Here is a 15835-nt window from a genome sequence, read left to right on the forward strand (position 1 = left end):
GTAATGAGAGAGGATTAATTAGCAATCACGTTGTGCGAGGCCACTTAGGGTGGAATTCTACATTAGGATGGAGAATGAAACGGTTAATTCAGAGACCATGGTCCAGAACTTAAAGAAGGGTAACTTTGAAGGTATGAGGCGTGAATTGGCTAGGATAGATTGGCGAATGTTACTTAAGGGGTTGACAGTGGATGGGCAATGGCAGACATTTAGAGACCGCATGGATGAACTACAACAATTGTACATCCCTGTCTGGCGTAAAAATAAAAAAGGGAAGGTGGCTCAACTGTGTCTATCAAGGGAAATCAGTGATAGTATTAAAGCCAAGGAAGTGGCATACAAATTGGACAGAAATAGCAGCGAACCCGGAGACTGGGAGAAATTTAGAACTCAGCAGAGGAGGACAAAGGGTTTGATATGGGCAGGGAAAATAGAGTACGAGAGCAAGTTTGCAGGGAACATTAAGACGGACTGCAAAAGCTTCTATAGATATGTAAAGAGAAAAAGGTTAGTAAAGACAAACGTAGGTCCCCTGCAGTCAGAATCAGGGGAAGTCATAACGGGGAACAAAGAAATGGCAGACCAATTGAACAAGTACTTTGGTTCGGTATTCACGAAGGAGGACGCAAACAACCTTCCAGATACAAAAGGGGTCTAGTAAGAAGGAGGAACTGAGGGAAATCCTTATTAGTCGGGAAATTGTGTTGAGGAAATTGATGGGATTGAAGGCCGATAAATCCCCAGGGCCTGATGGACTGCATCCCAGGGTACTTAAGGAGGTGGCCTTGGAAATAGCGGATGCATTGACAGTCATTTTCCAACATTCCATAGATTCTGGATCAGTTCCTATGGAGTGGAGGGTAGCCAATGTGACCCCACTTTTTTTAAAAAAAGGAGGGAGAGAGAATACAGGGAATTCTAGACTGGTCAACCTGACATCGGTAGTGGGTAAAATGATGGAATCAATTATTAAGGATGTCATAGCAGCGCATTTGGAAAGAGGTGACATGATAGGTCCAAGTCAGCATGGATTTGTGAAAGGGAAATCATGCTTGACAAATCTTCTGGAATTATTTGAGGATGTTTCCAGTAGAGTGGACAAGGGAGAACCAGTTGTTGTGATGTATTTGGACTTTCAGAAGGCTTTCGACAAGGTCCCACACAAGAGATTAATGTGCAAAGTTAAAGCACATGTTTACATTGTACATTAATGATTTAGATGAGGGGATTAAATGTAATATCTCCAAATTTGCGGATGACACTAAGTTGGGTGGCAGTGTGAGCTGTGATGAGGCTGCAGAGTGACTTGGATAGGTTAGGTGAGTGGGCAAATGCATGGCAGATGAAGTATAATGTGGATAAATGTGAGGTTATCCACAGAGAGACAGACTATTATCTGAATGGTGACAGATTAGGAAAAGGGGAGGTGCAAAGAGACCTGGGTGTCATGGTACATCAGTCATTGAAGGTTGGCATGCAGGTACAGCAGGCGGTTATGAAAGCAAATGGCATGTTGGCCTTCATAGCGAGGAGATTTGAGTACAGGGGTAGGGAGGTGTTACTACAGTTGTACAGGGTTTTGGTGAGGCCACACCTGGAGTATTGTGTACAGTTTTGGTCTCCTAACTTGAGGAAGGACATTCTTGCTATTGAGGGAGTGCAGCGAAGGTTCACCAGACTGATTCCCGGGATGGCGGGACTGACAAACTAAAAGTCTGGATCAACTGGGTTTGTATTCACTGGAGTTGAGAAGAATGAGAGGGGATCTCATAGAAACATTTAAAATTCTGACTGGTTTAGACAGGTTAGATGCAGGAAAAATGTTCCCAATGTTGGGGAAGTCCAGAAGCAGGGGTCACAGTCTAAGGATAAGGGGTAAGCCAATTAGGACCGAGATGAGGGGAAACTTCTTCACCCAGAGAGTGGTGAACCTGTGGAATTCTCTGCCACAGAAAGTTGTTGAGGCCAATTCACTAAATATATTCAAAAAGGAGTTAGAGGTAGTCCTTACTACTAGGGGGATCCAGGGGTATGGCGAGAAAGCAGGAATGACGTACTGAAGTTGCATGTTAAGCCATGAACTCATTGAATGGCGGTGCAGGCTCGAGGGCCGAATGGCCTACTCCTGCACCTATTTTCTATGTTTCTATTGGAGGAGCACATGACTGACAACTGGGGTCACTGCATAGCAGTCAGAAGTGGGAAGCCTCGCTGTTTTCTGTTGCCTTTCTGCCCGCCTGCCCAGCCCAGCAACACCGAGGCCGATTGTAGCATGCGAATCAGTGGAGACCAGCTAACTCTCCACCCTGGGAGCTTTCTGCGTCACACGCAGGGGTTTATGTGGTTCAATATCACATCAGATGGTGCATTTACCTGCCAGGGTGTTGAGGTGTGGGGAGGGAGACTGGGATCTGGCCCAGCCTGGAGACTGCTGCGATGGGCAGTAGTGCACAGTACCTGCGCATGTGGGCCAAGCTGCACTTGGGCAAGGAGCAGGTTGCCCTCGGCCTGGTTTGCAGGGTCCAGAGTGATGGCCAGGTGGCATCGCAGTATGCTTGATATATGGCCACACAGACCTGCCAAGTGACTGAACCCGGCTGCGTTAGTGACACCGAGTCTCGTGAGACAGCATTCTGTAGTGACTCCCCATCCTGCAGCTCACTAATTGGGTTTTTATCTGGTTTTTGTCTCTCTCAGGAGATCACATGGCTCCAGTTGGGGTGGAGTGTAGAATGTTGCGGTTTAGGTGGTGTCGCAGTTGTGTGAGGCGGACTGGATGGGCTGGGTGCTCTTTACCTTTCCGCCATTGCTCATAGGTTTATATGTAACCTTCAGGGCTGCTGACCGAGGGCCGTGTGGCTCTTTGTCGGCCGGCGCAGACACGATGGGCCGGAATGGCTTCCTTCTGTGCTATAGATTTCTATGTTTCTATAACTAATGACCACCCACATTAGGAAACTGTGTCTTGGGGACTGAGAGGCTGAATTGCATTGTAGGTAATAGAAGAAAGAAAGGCTTGCATTTCTGTAGCGCCTTTTTCGACCACTGGACGTCTCAAAGTGCTTTACAGCCAATGAAGTACTTTTGGACTGTAGTCACTGTTGTAACGTAGGAAATGCGCACAGCAAGCTCCCACAAACAGCAATGTGATGATGACCAGAATTTTGTTTTTTATGTTCTGTTGATTGAGGAATAAATACTCCCCTGCTCTTCTTCAAAATAATGTCATGGGATCTTTTACTTCCACCTGAGAGAACAGACGGGGCCTCAGTTTAGCGTCTCATCTGAAAGACGGCACCTCCGACAGTGCAGCACTCCCTCAGCACTGCACTGGAGGGTCAGCCTAGATTTTTGTGCTTAAGTCTCAGGAGTGGGACTTGAACCCAGAGGCGAGAGTGCTACCCACTGAGCCACAGCTGACAAATGTCCCAAAGTAGACAGTGAATTCACTGGAAATGCAGTGATTATTATGGGGCCACAAAGGCATTGGTCCTTTAATTTGTTGGCTGAAGGAAGAGCGTTGACCAGGACACCAGGACAACTGCCTGCTCCTGTTCCAATAGTGCTGTGGGATCTTTTACGTTTGCGTGTACAGGCAGACGGGGCCTCGGTTTAGCGTCTCATCCGAGAGACGGCACCTCCCACTGTGCAGCATTCCCCCAGTACGGCACTGGAGTGTCAGCGGCGATTATGTGATCCCCAAACCGACAATCTTCTGACCTAGGCAAAAGTGGTTACCACTATTGTTTTAATCACAGCTCAGACTTTTCGCTCTACGTCTGACGGGGGTGGAACATCATAAGTGTCCTAAGTGAAATGGGTTTAGGCCACGTGGGTAAATGTCAGGCAAGGACCAGTTCAGAAGAGACCTGTCCCTGATTGCCAATCCACCCCCCCCCCCCCCCCCCCGCAATGTTTTGCACTCACTTTGGGCATAGTACTGGAGGGCATCTTGTCCCAGCACAAGTCAGAATGTTTAGGTGACTCAGTGGGTAGCACTCGTGCCTCTGAGCCAGAAGGTTGTGGGTTCAAGTCTCACTCCAGAAACATGAGCACATAATCTAGGCATTACTGAGGGCGTGCTGCACAGTCAGAGGTGCTGTCTTCCGCCGAGACCCCATCTGCCCTCGTGGACGTAACAGATCCCATTATACTATTTCGAAGAGGAGCAGGGGAGTTATCCCCGGTGTCCTGGCCAATATCCCTTTACCAACACCTAAAAATAGTTCAGCTGATCATAAATTGCTGCTTATGGGAGCTTGCTGTGCACAAATTGGCTGTCTTGTTTCCTGCATTACAACAGCGACAACACTTCAAAAGTACTTAGTGCGTTGTGAAGGGCTTTGGGACGTCCTGTGGTGGAAGGCGCTATAGAAATTCAAGTTCTTCAATTTCTTTGGAGACTGAGTGCTTTTGATAAATGACTAAGAGAGAGTCGTCTTGGTTCTTGGCAGGGATGGCGGTTGGGGAATGAAAGAGGCAATAAAATGCACACCTCCCCTTCCACCCACCACCCTCTCCCCGAAGATTTGGGGGGAGGGGTGGGATCAGATACACGGCCCAGCAGGCGTGAGGAGGCAGGAGCTAGGGGCAGCGCGAGTCCGGGGAGTTTGGGAGGCCTACTTAAGGCCCAGGAGGCGGGAGCTCAGAGCAGCGCGAGTCCGGGGAGTTCAGGAGGCCTACTTAAGGCCCAGCTGATACAGCTGCAGCAGGGAAAGAAGGAAAAAAGAAGTAGAAAGAAATCGAAAGGTGACGTCACAGCCAAGGGGATAAGTGATTGGCTGGTGATTGGTAAATAGTTTTTCTTTTTCTTTTATCAGTAAGTAACCTTTTAGCCTTGTTGCCAAATTAAGTTTACCTAGAGGTTAAGTCATGGCAGGAGAGCTCAGACACGTGTTATGCTCCTCCTGTACTATGTGGGAAGTCAGGGACGCTTCCGGTGTCCCTGACGACTACGTGTGCGGGAAGTGTATCCGGTTGCAGCTCCTGACGGACCGCATTGCGGCACTGGAGCTGCGGGTGGATTCACTCTGGAGCATGCACGATGCTGAGAATGACGCAAATAGCACATTTAGTGAGTTGGTCTTACCGCAGGTAAAGGATCCATAGCCAGATAGGGAATGGATGACCAACAGGAAGAGCAGTGCAAGGAAGCTAGTGCAGGCATCCCCCTGCAAAACAGATACGCCGCTTTGGGTACTGTTAGGGGGGATGACTCACCAGGGGAGGGCAGCAGCAGCCAAGTTCATGGCACCGTGGGTGGCTCTGCTGCACAGGAGGGCAGGAAAAAGAGTGGGAGAGCTATAGGGATAGGGGATTCAATTGTAAGGGGAATAGCTAGACGTTTCTGCGGCCGCAACCGAGACTCCATGATGGTATGTTGCCTCCCTGGTGCAAGGGTCAAGGATGTCTCTGAACGGGTGCAGGACATTCAAAAAAGGGAGGGTGAACAGCCAGTTGTCGTGGTGCATATAGGTACCAACGATATAGGTAAAAAATGGGATGAGGTTCTACAAGACGAATTTAGTGAGCTAGGAGCTAAATTTAAAAAGTAGGACCTCAAAAGTAGTAATCTCAGGATAACTACCAGTGCCACGTGCTAGTCAGAGTAGGAATCGCAGGATAGCTCAGATGAATACGTGGCTTGAGTGCTGCAGCAGGGAGGGATTCAAATTCCTGGGACATTGGAACCGGTTCTGGGGGAGGTGGGACCAGTACAAACTGACGGTCTGCATCTGGGCAGGTCCTAGGGGGAGTGTTTGCTCGTGCTGTTGGGGAGGAGTTAAACTAATATGGCAGGGGGATGGGAACCTATGCAGGGAGACGGAGGGAAGTAGAATGGGGGCAGTAGCAAAAGATAGAAAGAAGCAAAGTAAAAGTGGAGGGTAGAGAAATCTAAGGCAAAAAGGGCCACATTACAGCAAAGTTCTAAAGGGGCAAAGTGTGTTAGAAAGACAAACCTGAAGACTCTGTGCCTCAATGCGAGGAGTATTCGGAATAAGGTGGACGAATTAACTGCGCAGATAGCAGTTAACGGGTATGATGTAATTGGCATCACGGAGACATGGCTCCAGGGTGACCAAGGCTGGGAACTCAACATTCAGGGGTATTCAACATTTAGGAAGGATAGACAGAAAGGAAAAAGAGGCAGGGTGGCATTGCTGGTTAAAGAGGAAATTAACGCAATAATAAGAAAGGACATTAGCTTGGATGATGTGGAATCGGTATGGGTGGAGCTGCGGAATACCAAAGGGCAGAAAACGCTTGTGGGAGTCGTATACAGACCACCAAACAGTAGTAGTAAGGTTGGGGACAGCATTGAAACAAGAAATTAGGGATTCATGCAATAAAGGTACAGCAGTTATGGGTGACTTTAATCTACATATTGATTGGGCTAACCAAACTGGTAGCAATGCAGTGGAGGAGGATTTCCTGGAGTGTATTAGGGATAGTTTTCTCGACCAATATGTCGAGGAACCAACCAGAGAGCTGGCCATCCTAGACTGGGTGATGTGTAATGAGAAAGGACTAATTAGCAATCTTGTTGTGCGAGGACCCCTTGGGGAAGAGTGACCATAACATGGTAGAATTCTTTATTAGGATGGAGAGTGACACAGTTAATTCAGAGACTAGGGTCCTGAACTTAAGGAAAGGTAACTTCGACGGTATGAGGTGTGAATTGGCTAGAATAGACTGACAAATGATACTTAAAGGGTTGACGGTGGATAGGCAATGGCAAACATTTAAAAATCACATGGATGAACTTCAGCAATTGTACATCCCTGTCTGGAGTAAAAATAAAACGGGGAAGGTGGCTCAACCGTGGCTAACAAGGGAAATTAGGGATAGAGTTAAATCCAAGGAAGAGGCATATAAATTGGCCAAAAAAAGCAGCAAACCTGAGGACTGAGAGAAATTTAGAATTCAGCAGAGGACAAAGGGTTTAATTAAGAGGGGGAAATAGAGCACGAGAAGAAGCTTGCCGGGAACATAAAAACTGACTGCAAAAGCTTCTATAGATATGTGAAGAGAAAAAGATTAGTGAAAACAAACGTAGGTCCCATGCAGTCGGATTCAAGTGAATTTATAATGGGATTTATAACAAAGAAATGGCAGACCAATTGAACAAATACTTTGGTTTTGTCTTCACGAAGGAAGACACAAATAACCTTCCGGAAGTACTAGGGGACCGAGGATCTAGTGAGAAGGAGGAACTGAAGGATATCCTTATTAGGCAGGAAATTGTGTTAGGGAAATTGGGATTTAAGGCTGATAAATCCCCGGGGCCTGATAGTCTGCATCTCAGAGTACTTAAGGAAGTGACCCTAGAAATTGGTGATTATTTTCCAACAGTCTATTGACTCGGGATCAGTTCCTATGGACTGGAGGGTAGCTAATGTAACACCACTTTTTAAAAAAGGAGGGAGAGAGAAAGTGGGTAATTATAGACAGGTTAGCCTGACATCAGTGGGGAGAAAATGTTGGAATCAATTATTAAGGATGAAATAGCAGTGCATTTGGAAAGCAGTGACAGGATCTGTCCAAGTCAGCATGGATTTATGAAAGGGAAATCATGCTTGACAAATCTTCTGGATTTTTTTGAGGATGTAACTAGTAGAGTGGACAAAGGAGAACCAGTGGATGTGGTGTATTTGGACTTTCAAAAGGCGTTTGACAAGGTCCCACACGAGATTGGTGTGCAAAATCAAAACACATGGTATTCGGGGTAATATACTGAAGTAGATAGAGAACTGGTTGGCAGACAGGAAGCAGAGTCGGGATAAACGGGTCCTTTTCAGAATGGCAGGCAGTGACTAATGGAGTGCCGCAGGGCTCAGTGCTGGGACCCCAGTTCTTTACAATATACATCAATGATTTGGATGAAGGAATTGATTGTAATATCTCCAAGTTTGCAGATGACACTAAACTGGGTGGCGGTGTGAGCTGTGAGGGGGACGCTAAGAGGCTGCAGGGTGACTTAGACAGGTTAGGTGAGTGGGCAACTGCATGGAAGATGCAGTATAATGTGGATAAATGTGAGGTTATCCACTTTGGGGGCAAAAACGCGAAGACAGAATATTATCTGAATGGTGGCAGATTAGAAAAAGGGGAGGTGCAACGAGACCTGGGTGTCATAGTTAATCAGTCATTGAAAGTTGGCATACAGGTACAACAGGCAGTAAAGAAGACAAATGGTATGTTGGCCTTCATAGCTAGGGGATTTGAGTATATAAGCAGGGAGGTCTTACTGCAGTTGGACAGGGCCTTGGTGAGGCCTCACCTGGAATATTGTGTTCAGTTTTGGTCTCCTAATCTGAGGAAGGACATTCTTGCTATTGAGGGAGTGCAGCGAAGGTTCACCAGACTGATTTCCGGGATGGTTGGACTGACATATGAGGAGAGACTGGATCAACTGGGCCTTTATACATTGGCTTTAGAAGGATGAGAGGGGATCTCATGGAAATATACAAGATTCTGATGGGACGGGACAGGTTAGATGCGGGAAGAATGTTCCCGATGTTGGGGAAGTCCAGAACCAGGGAACACAGTCTTAAGGATAACGGGTAGGCCATTTAGGACTGAGATGAGGAGAAGCTTCTTCACCCAGAGAGTTGTTAACCTGTGGAATTCCTTACTGCAGCGAGTTGTTGATGCCAGTTCATTGGATATATTCAAGAGGGAGTTAGATATGGCCCTTAAGGCTAAAGGGATCAAGGGGTATGGAGAGAAAGCAGGAAAAGGGTACTGAGGGAATGATCAGCCATGATCTTATTGAATGGTGGTGCAGGCTCGAAGGGCTGAATGGCCTACACCTGCACCTATTTTCTATGTTTCTCAAGGAGCTGGCATTCTCCCACTGTAAGCCACACATGGAAATATGGGTCGACTTTGGGTTAGCAAACCAATGTCCCAGTCAGGATCCCATACTATCGGCTTGCACTGTGTCTCTATATTGCACAGTGAAGACCGACACCCCACAGAAAGGTTAAAAAGTGAAGGGAGGGGTGAGGTGATGCACGGGGAGTGCATAGCCTCATTTCTTCCACACCCCCCACCAAAAAAGGGGAAGATTAAAACTGCCGGTGGAGGTCATGCAGCTCCCAGCTTCGATCAGCGGTCTGAGCGGGGAGTTAGCCGAGCCGTGCTAGCGCAGGGAATTTCTGACTGTGCCTCTTGTCCAGGGAGCAGCAAGATCACTGCTGGGTAGGCTAGAACTCGGGGGCATGATCTTGAAATAAGGGGCCGACCATTTAAAACAGAGATGAGGAGAAATTTCTTCTCGGAGGGTTGTAAATCTGCGTAATTTTCTGCCTCAGAGCTGTGGAATAAATTTAAGACAGAAATCGACAGTTTCTTAAACGATAAGGGGATAAGGGGTTATGGGGAGCGGGCGGGGAAGTGATCAGATCAGCTATGATATTGAATAGCGGAGCATGCTCGAGGGGCCGTATGGTCTACTCCTGTTGCTATTTCTTGTGTATGTTTTTATCCCGGAAGGCACTTGGTGGAACGATGCATGAGCTGGGGTCGATCCCTCCGGGCGCAGAGATGAGTGGTACGTTTGTGCAGAAAGTTTTAAGTCTTGACGATTCCTTTGTGTGTTTTCTGCAGACAGCCCCAGCGAAGGAATAAAGGTCAAGAAGGGGGCCAGCAAAGTTCAGATCGACGAGGTGGTACCGGTCTACAGACGAGATTGCCACGAGGAGGTCTACGCCGGATCCCATCAGTACCCGGGCAGAGGGGTCTACCTTCTGAAATTCGACAACTCCTACTCACTGTGGAGGTCAAAAACCGTTTATTACAGAGTATATTATACCAGATAAAACCAGGCGTGCCCACGCTTGGCACCTGCTTTTTTTTTTTGTTTTCTTTTGTAAACTTTAATTTGCACATTGTGCATTGAAATAATTATCTAAATCATTCTATATAATAAATTGGGTGAAGGATCTGCTACTGCAGTAATGAGAATCACTGCCAGGAATTGGTTTCATTAGACTTCTTCAGTCTTATTATTATACTGAGTTCTTGCTGTTACTGATGACTTGGTGTTGCGTTGCGAGTGTTGGTTCATGTACCCTCTGTAGGTTGTCGAGTCTGGGGGTGCCGACTGAAAGCCCAGGGGCAGGGGGTTGGTTAAGGAAGAAATACTTGGAGATATACCGAGAATCACTATCGACCTGTCGACACACCTGAATGAATGGCTTCCGCGGCGCAGTTCACGCCGGATGATGGATCCTCTGGGCTTAAAAGCTTTGCCTGTTTTGCCGAGCTCGCCAGTGTTCAAAAATCTCAGCTGGTTTCACTTCTTAAAACGAATGGCAAAAGTTTCCACCGAGGTGTGGTTAAACCGAATATCGCACGGGCTTGAAATCTGAGATTAAAGGTGGGAGTGGGAGCGTCTGGAAGAGGAAAGGCGGGTTAGCCTTTTGGCCGTGACCGTCCTTGCGCCCAAAGCATCTCGCCGGTGGTCTTGTCTCGGACGACGTTGGGCCCACTGCTCACTCTGTGAAGTGGAGGTGGGACCCTCAATGGGAAGGCTCGCCTCCAGTCATTCAGTGAGCGGCACCCCTTTTCCCGCTTTTATATATTTTTTAAAAACCGGGATTTATTCGGGATTTGAAATCCCCCTGGTTACAAGGAATTGTCCCCGTGCTCCCTTGGTCTAACCTTCCGCCTGCTTCAGTCCACGACATGCATGCCTCCCCTGGCAAGAGGGATGCCTAGGGACCTGCACAGTCTGGTTTCCGCAGCAACCTTTCCTCAGTGTTAACGAGCTGGTGTCCTTGTTGAAGTAAGACGGCCCTCGGAGGAATCGTCCTGCCTTGAAAGTGCCTCTTGAGAGACTGGCGCCTCTTGCCTGAGCTCTTCGACTAACGCCTCGTTCTAGAGGACAGGAGAGGCCTATGAAGGCCCTGGATGTAGGGGCAAGCAGAGAGTGGTGGAATACTGTAGCAGTACGTTACCCAGTTTTGCTGTTTTTTGAGGATTGACTTTAAGGTTGCATATATGTCCCATTATCATCCACCCGCCCCACTCCCCCCTCCAAACCATTCCCCATTGCATGGCTTGATGTGTAAGCGGACCAACCAGTGAGATGCTGAGCTACATTAACCGGGAGGATCCCAGCTCCGACCTCTGTTCTGCTGAATTACTGGATCTCGGCTGCAGCAGTGATTGGGAGGCGAGGATTCCCCATAGCATCTGCGGGCTAAACTCTTGATAGTCCATGTCCAACAATCCCAGCTGCTGGTCATCTAGTGAAGGCAGGGTCGGGCTTGCCTGTGATGCCTTCTACAGTCGAGCATCCTGCTGCCACTCTGTCCAGGTAAAGAATTTCTTTAAAAAAGAAATTATTCTTGGGTCTGTCACGAAATCCTTGTGGTAAAGCTGTGGGTTAAGACTCTGTAGGGAAAGCAATGCTAAGCTCTGGGACACATCAATCCATCCACATTGACTGCTGTGGGAACTTGGAACCCAAGTTCAGCTCAGGCAAATGGGGTCATTTCACTGCTGGCTGGCGATTGAATGGGAATTTGAACATTTTGAAATGGCTTCCACAGATCCTTTAATTTCCCACCCTGTTGCCAAAACCCTTCCTGGTGCAGTCTATACCGTCCAACCCTCCATTGTGTTCATTCTAAGCAATAGAACTGTGCTAAAGAAAGGCCTTCCTTCCTTGATATTGCAGTGATCATTTGAAGTTCTAACTTCGAATTATCCCTGAACCTGAATAGCCTTTTCAGCAAGATAATAGCGATGGCAAACCAGAGCACATTTGGGATGGGGGGGGGGGGGGGGGGCAGTACTTTATTTAGGAAAATGCCAGGGGGGAGGTTGGATGAACTGGCAGGACCAGTGATCTCGATGGTTGGAATATAGTGCACTGGACGTTGCCCTGGACGCTCCCTGCGAACAGTATTAAAGAAGTGCTCTGGTAGATGCAGCACTCATGCCTTGTCCATAGTTCAAGGCTCACCTGCTTTCAGTCATCTTTCAGATGGATTGCCATTTTCAAAGTGCTTTGGTCTGATTCGCACAAGCAGAGTGGGGAGGCTGGAACTGACCTGTCTCTACGCCCCCCCCCCCCCCCGAGTTAGCTGACCTTAGCCCCAGGGCAAGCAGTAGCAGGCTGCTATAATCGGCTAGCTGCCTCATTCACCATGCACTGATCCATGTGCAAGGCGAGCGAACACGTGCGGCGGTCGGTGAAGGACAGGCCGGCGCCCTCCTACTGGGGCTCCCGGGTGAAGGATGGGCACTTGGACGGGGCACTGTAAAGTGGGAAGCGCGCATGCAGCTGCAGGCCGGCGATGAGGCAGCACCTTCAGACGAGATGGGGCAGACACTGGGGTCGAGGGCAGAATTACCGAGCAGCCAGCTTGCCCCTCCTCCCTCTGCGGATGGCCGACTCCACTGGCAGTATCCGAATAGCATGGTGTCAGTCCGTTCCTTGTAACGCAGGATAGCTCCTTTTTCTGTACTCATCTTAAAACAGCACACTAAAGCCGTTCACCATTTTAATTTTTAACAAAGCTATAATTTTTTTTTGGCTTGTACAGGTCTAATGGCGGATGCTCATAATCAAAAAAAAAGTATCTGCTTGGAGGGATCCGCCATGGTATTGCTCACTTGTTGGTTCGGAGCGCAGTGGTGAAGTGTAGCTGCTGCCCTAGCCCGTCCCTTTAAAGATGCTGTTCCATTTCTCCCTGTTGGGACCCAGGGGGAATGAGAGCTGCTTCTAAAATCCCCAGGTCGGCAAATTGCTTGAAAGTGTCGGGCTCCAGGTCAGGAGAACCCAGTGTGATGCAATTTTTTTTTTTTTATTAATCGTTTTTGCCTTAGCAGCAAAAGTGTGACAGACCCGCGCTAGATGCAGACTTTTTTGCAATATAATTTAACGCTTGCATCTCGTACTGGCATCCTTGGTCACTTGCAGCCTACCAGGTGTCATGGCTTGTTCTGGAGGTTTTTGTGTTGCTACCAAAGCATCTTCACGTTAAGAGTAACTTAAAATTTCCTTTTGAAATGATCTGTTTGTTTCCTGGCGCGCGATTCTGGTATGTCCCCATCAGTATAGCTGTGACCTGATATGGCGGCCATTTCTGCGGGCAGCGCTTTTGTGGGTTTTTTTCTCCCTCTCCTTTATAAATAATTGTTTCTTTAACACTTGTTTTGTACATAGTGCTTTCCCCGCCCCCTTTACTTTCTGTGCTTTGTATTTACAGCTGTATTCCTAATTATAGACGCCACCAGCTGTTTTATATGGTTTGCGTTATTCTGATTTTCAGAGAAACGGAAATGTAATGGGCTCTTACTTGGCAGAGAGATGTTGCTGGAAATGTGGCCTGATGTTCTGGCCTGTTACTCTTGCAGAGAATTTTCCCAGAATATTAAACTTGGAAAGATTTTATCGCTGTGCGCTTTATTTTTTAATGGCCAGTGCAATTTCAGAAACCGTTTCTTTCAATAATATATTTAATCTCAATTAAAATGCGTTTATCTGCACTCTTATTTTTTCCTACCTTTTCTTTTGTGAGGTTCATCGGTGGCTTAAGAGATGTAAAGTATGATTCAGTGGGCGACTTGACAAACCTGCCCTTCTTCTCCGTTCTGGAGGAACAGCAGAGTCAGTGCTGCAAAGTGTGACGGTGAGCTTGTACAATTTCACACGAGCTGGATCCAGTTGTAGATCTTTCTGCACCTGGCACGTCCATTTTCACTCTCTGGATGTGAGTGTCAGTGACCAGGCCGGCATTTATTGCCCATTCCACCTTGGGGTGAAGGGGTTTCCGCAATGCTGTAGTCATTTGTAGGGGTGAAAAGGAGGCTTCTGTCCCTCGGGGGCGGACTACCTGATACAGGTTAATCGACACCTCGCCCGTCTGTTGGGGTAGAAGGAAGGCTTCTCTTCCTCGGGGTGGATTAACTGATCTAGATAATCGACACCTCGCCCAACTCCCGCTGTGTAACGACCACGGAAGTAAGCAAACAAAACCTCAGGTTAGCCGGCTTTATTTCGAGCAATGCAAGGGAAGGTCGTGGAACCTTCGAAATACACGAGGTTTTGAGTATAATTTATACAGGCTTTGGAGAGGAACTACCCTCCTACAAAATCATCGATTAGGTCTATTGCTATCAGCGGAGTTACATTGATTTGTCGACCCTTATCAGACTGACCCTGAGTTGTATATGCAACTGTCCATTTCCCATTATTATAGTGTTCCATTATTTGCCCTCTACCCCAGTCTGCACGTCGCCTAGATTAACTGTACCAAAATACTGGCTTCCTTATCACTTCCTCAGAGACTTCTAATCAAAACCTGTTGACTTTGGTTGTTTTAAGTGTTACTAAGGTTAAGGATACAATTTTAAGTGTGCTATACCTACATAAGCAAGTGTTACCTACATGGGCAATTTCTCAGACTTAATACTGATTAATTCATCCCCTTTCTGTCTGCTGCAATTTACCCTTTACATCATTTAATGCAACTGAATGGCTTGCTTCGGCCTCTTTAGAGGACAGAGCAGAGTCAGCCACGTTGGTGATGGACTGGAGTCACCCATGGGCCAAATCAGGGAAGGGCGGCAGGTTTTCTTCCCTAAAGGACATTCCATAAATATACAGCACAGAATCAGACCGTTTGGCCCAACTCCATGAACTGGTTGCTGTGTGAGTATAGCATAGCTTGATAAGTGCGTCTCATTATTTTCTAATAATTGATTTTGGGATGTGGGTGTCGCTGGCAAGGCCACATTTATTGCCCATCCCTAGGTGCTGGTGAGCTGCCTTCTTGAACCCATTCTTCTTATTCCTTGTAGCAGTTTGATAAAAATGAAATAAGGATGAGTAAAAGTCAAACCCGCTGACTTCCTGGCGCTAAAGGTTTGAGACAAAGCCTCCAGCCTATTTACAGAAGTGAGTTTGATTGGTCGGATATTAGAATATCGGGCAGTCCGTTCGTTTATCTAGCCTCGCTGGATTCTGGAATTCTTTTACGGCTTCACGGGAGACTTAAGGTGTCTGTACCAGCCAATGAACCAGCAGAAGATATATTGAGGGCTGTCCTACTGCAGGACAATCGTACATAAAGAAAGTAGACTCTTTAAATCCTAAAGTAACAGTGGTTGATGTGGTTTGCCATTGGTCTGTGTTTTTGCAAGAGATGCAAACACACATCATGCTGGCAACACCTTATTTACCCCTCAGCAAAGATCTCGCAGATCATGAGCAATGAGCAGAGGCAGGAGCTAACTGAGCTGTTCTGCCGCCCCACCACTTTCTCAATCTCCCTCCCTTTGAAATGACCTTGAATTTGATCTCTCAGCTCCTTGCCTGAAATACCCTATTTGAAGTCTGGCTTCCTCCCGCCCCCGCTCTCTTCCCCCCACCCCCAACCCCCCCCCCCCGCCCCCTTCTCACAGCACTGAAATGGCCATAGCCAAAGTACTGAGTTGCCTGATCTGACAGTGGCCATGATGTATTATTCCTCCTTCTCCTCAGCCTCTCTGCAGTGCTGGATACAGTTGACCATGCCATTCTCTGTTGCTGTATTGTCTACCGCTACGGGACTGCCCTTGCAAAGTTCAACTCTCGTCCAAATGTAGCCAGTGCATCTCCAACAATGACTTCTCATCCTGCTGATTCTCAAAATTCTCATCCTTGCTTTCAAATCCCTCCATGGCCTCGCCCCTCCCTATCTCTGTAATCTCCTCCAGCCTCACAACCCCCCGAAATGACTGCACTCCTCTAATTCTGCCCTCCTGAGCGTCCCTGATTATAATCGCTCCATCATTGGTGGCTGTGCCTTCTGTTGCCTGGACCCCCAAGCTCTGG

General features: G+C 47.6%; 1 protein-coding gene across 1 annotated transcript in view; it reads left to right on the forward strand.

Annotated features, from left to right (window-relative positions):
* The window catches only part of acbd3 (acyl-Coenzyme A binding domain containing 3), a 60478-nt gene extending 47069 nt beyond the window's left edge, over positions 1 to 13409 (forward strand). The window contains exon 8 of the mRNA XM_070885837.1: positions 9613 to 13409. Within this exon, the coding sequence (XP_070741938.1) occupies positions 9613 to 9824 (212 nt within the window). The 3' untranslated portion in view covers positions 9825 to 13409. The remainder of the gene's footprint in view (positions 1 to 9612) is intronic.
* The last annotated feature ends 2426 nt before the right edge of the window (positions 13410 to 15835 follow it).

The sequence above is a fragment of the Pristiophorus japonicus genome, chromosome 7, assembly GCF_044704955.1.
Source record: "Pristiophorus japonicus isolate sPriJap1 chromosome 7, sPriJap1.hap1, whole genome shotgun sequence".
In the NCBI taxonomy this organism is placed as follows: domain Eukaryota; kingdom Metazoa; phylum Chordata; class Chondrichthyes; family Pristiophoridae; genus Pristiophorus; species Pristiophorus japonicus.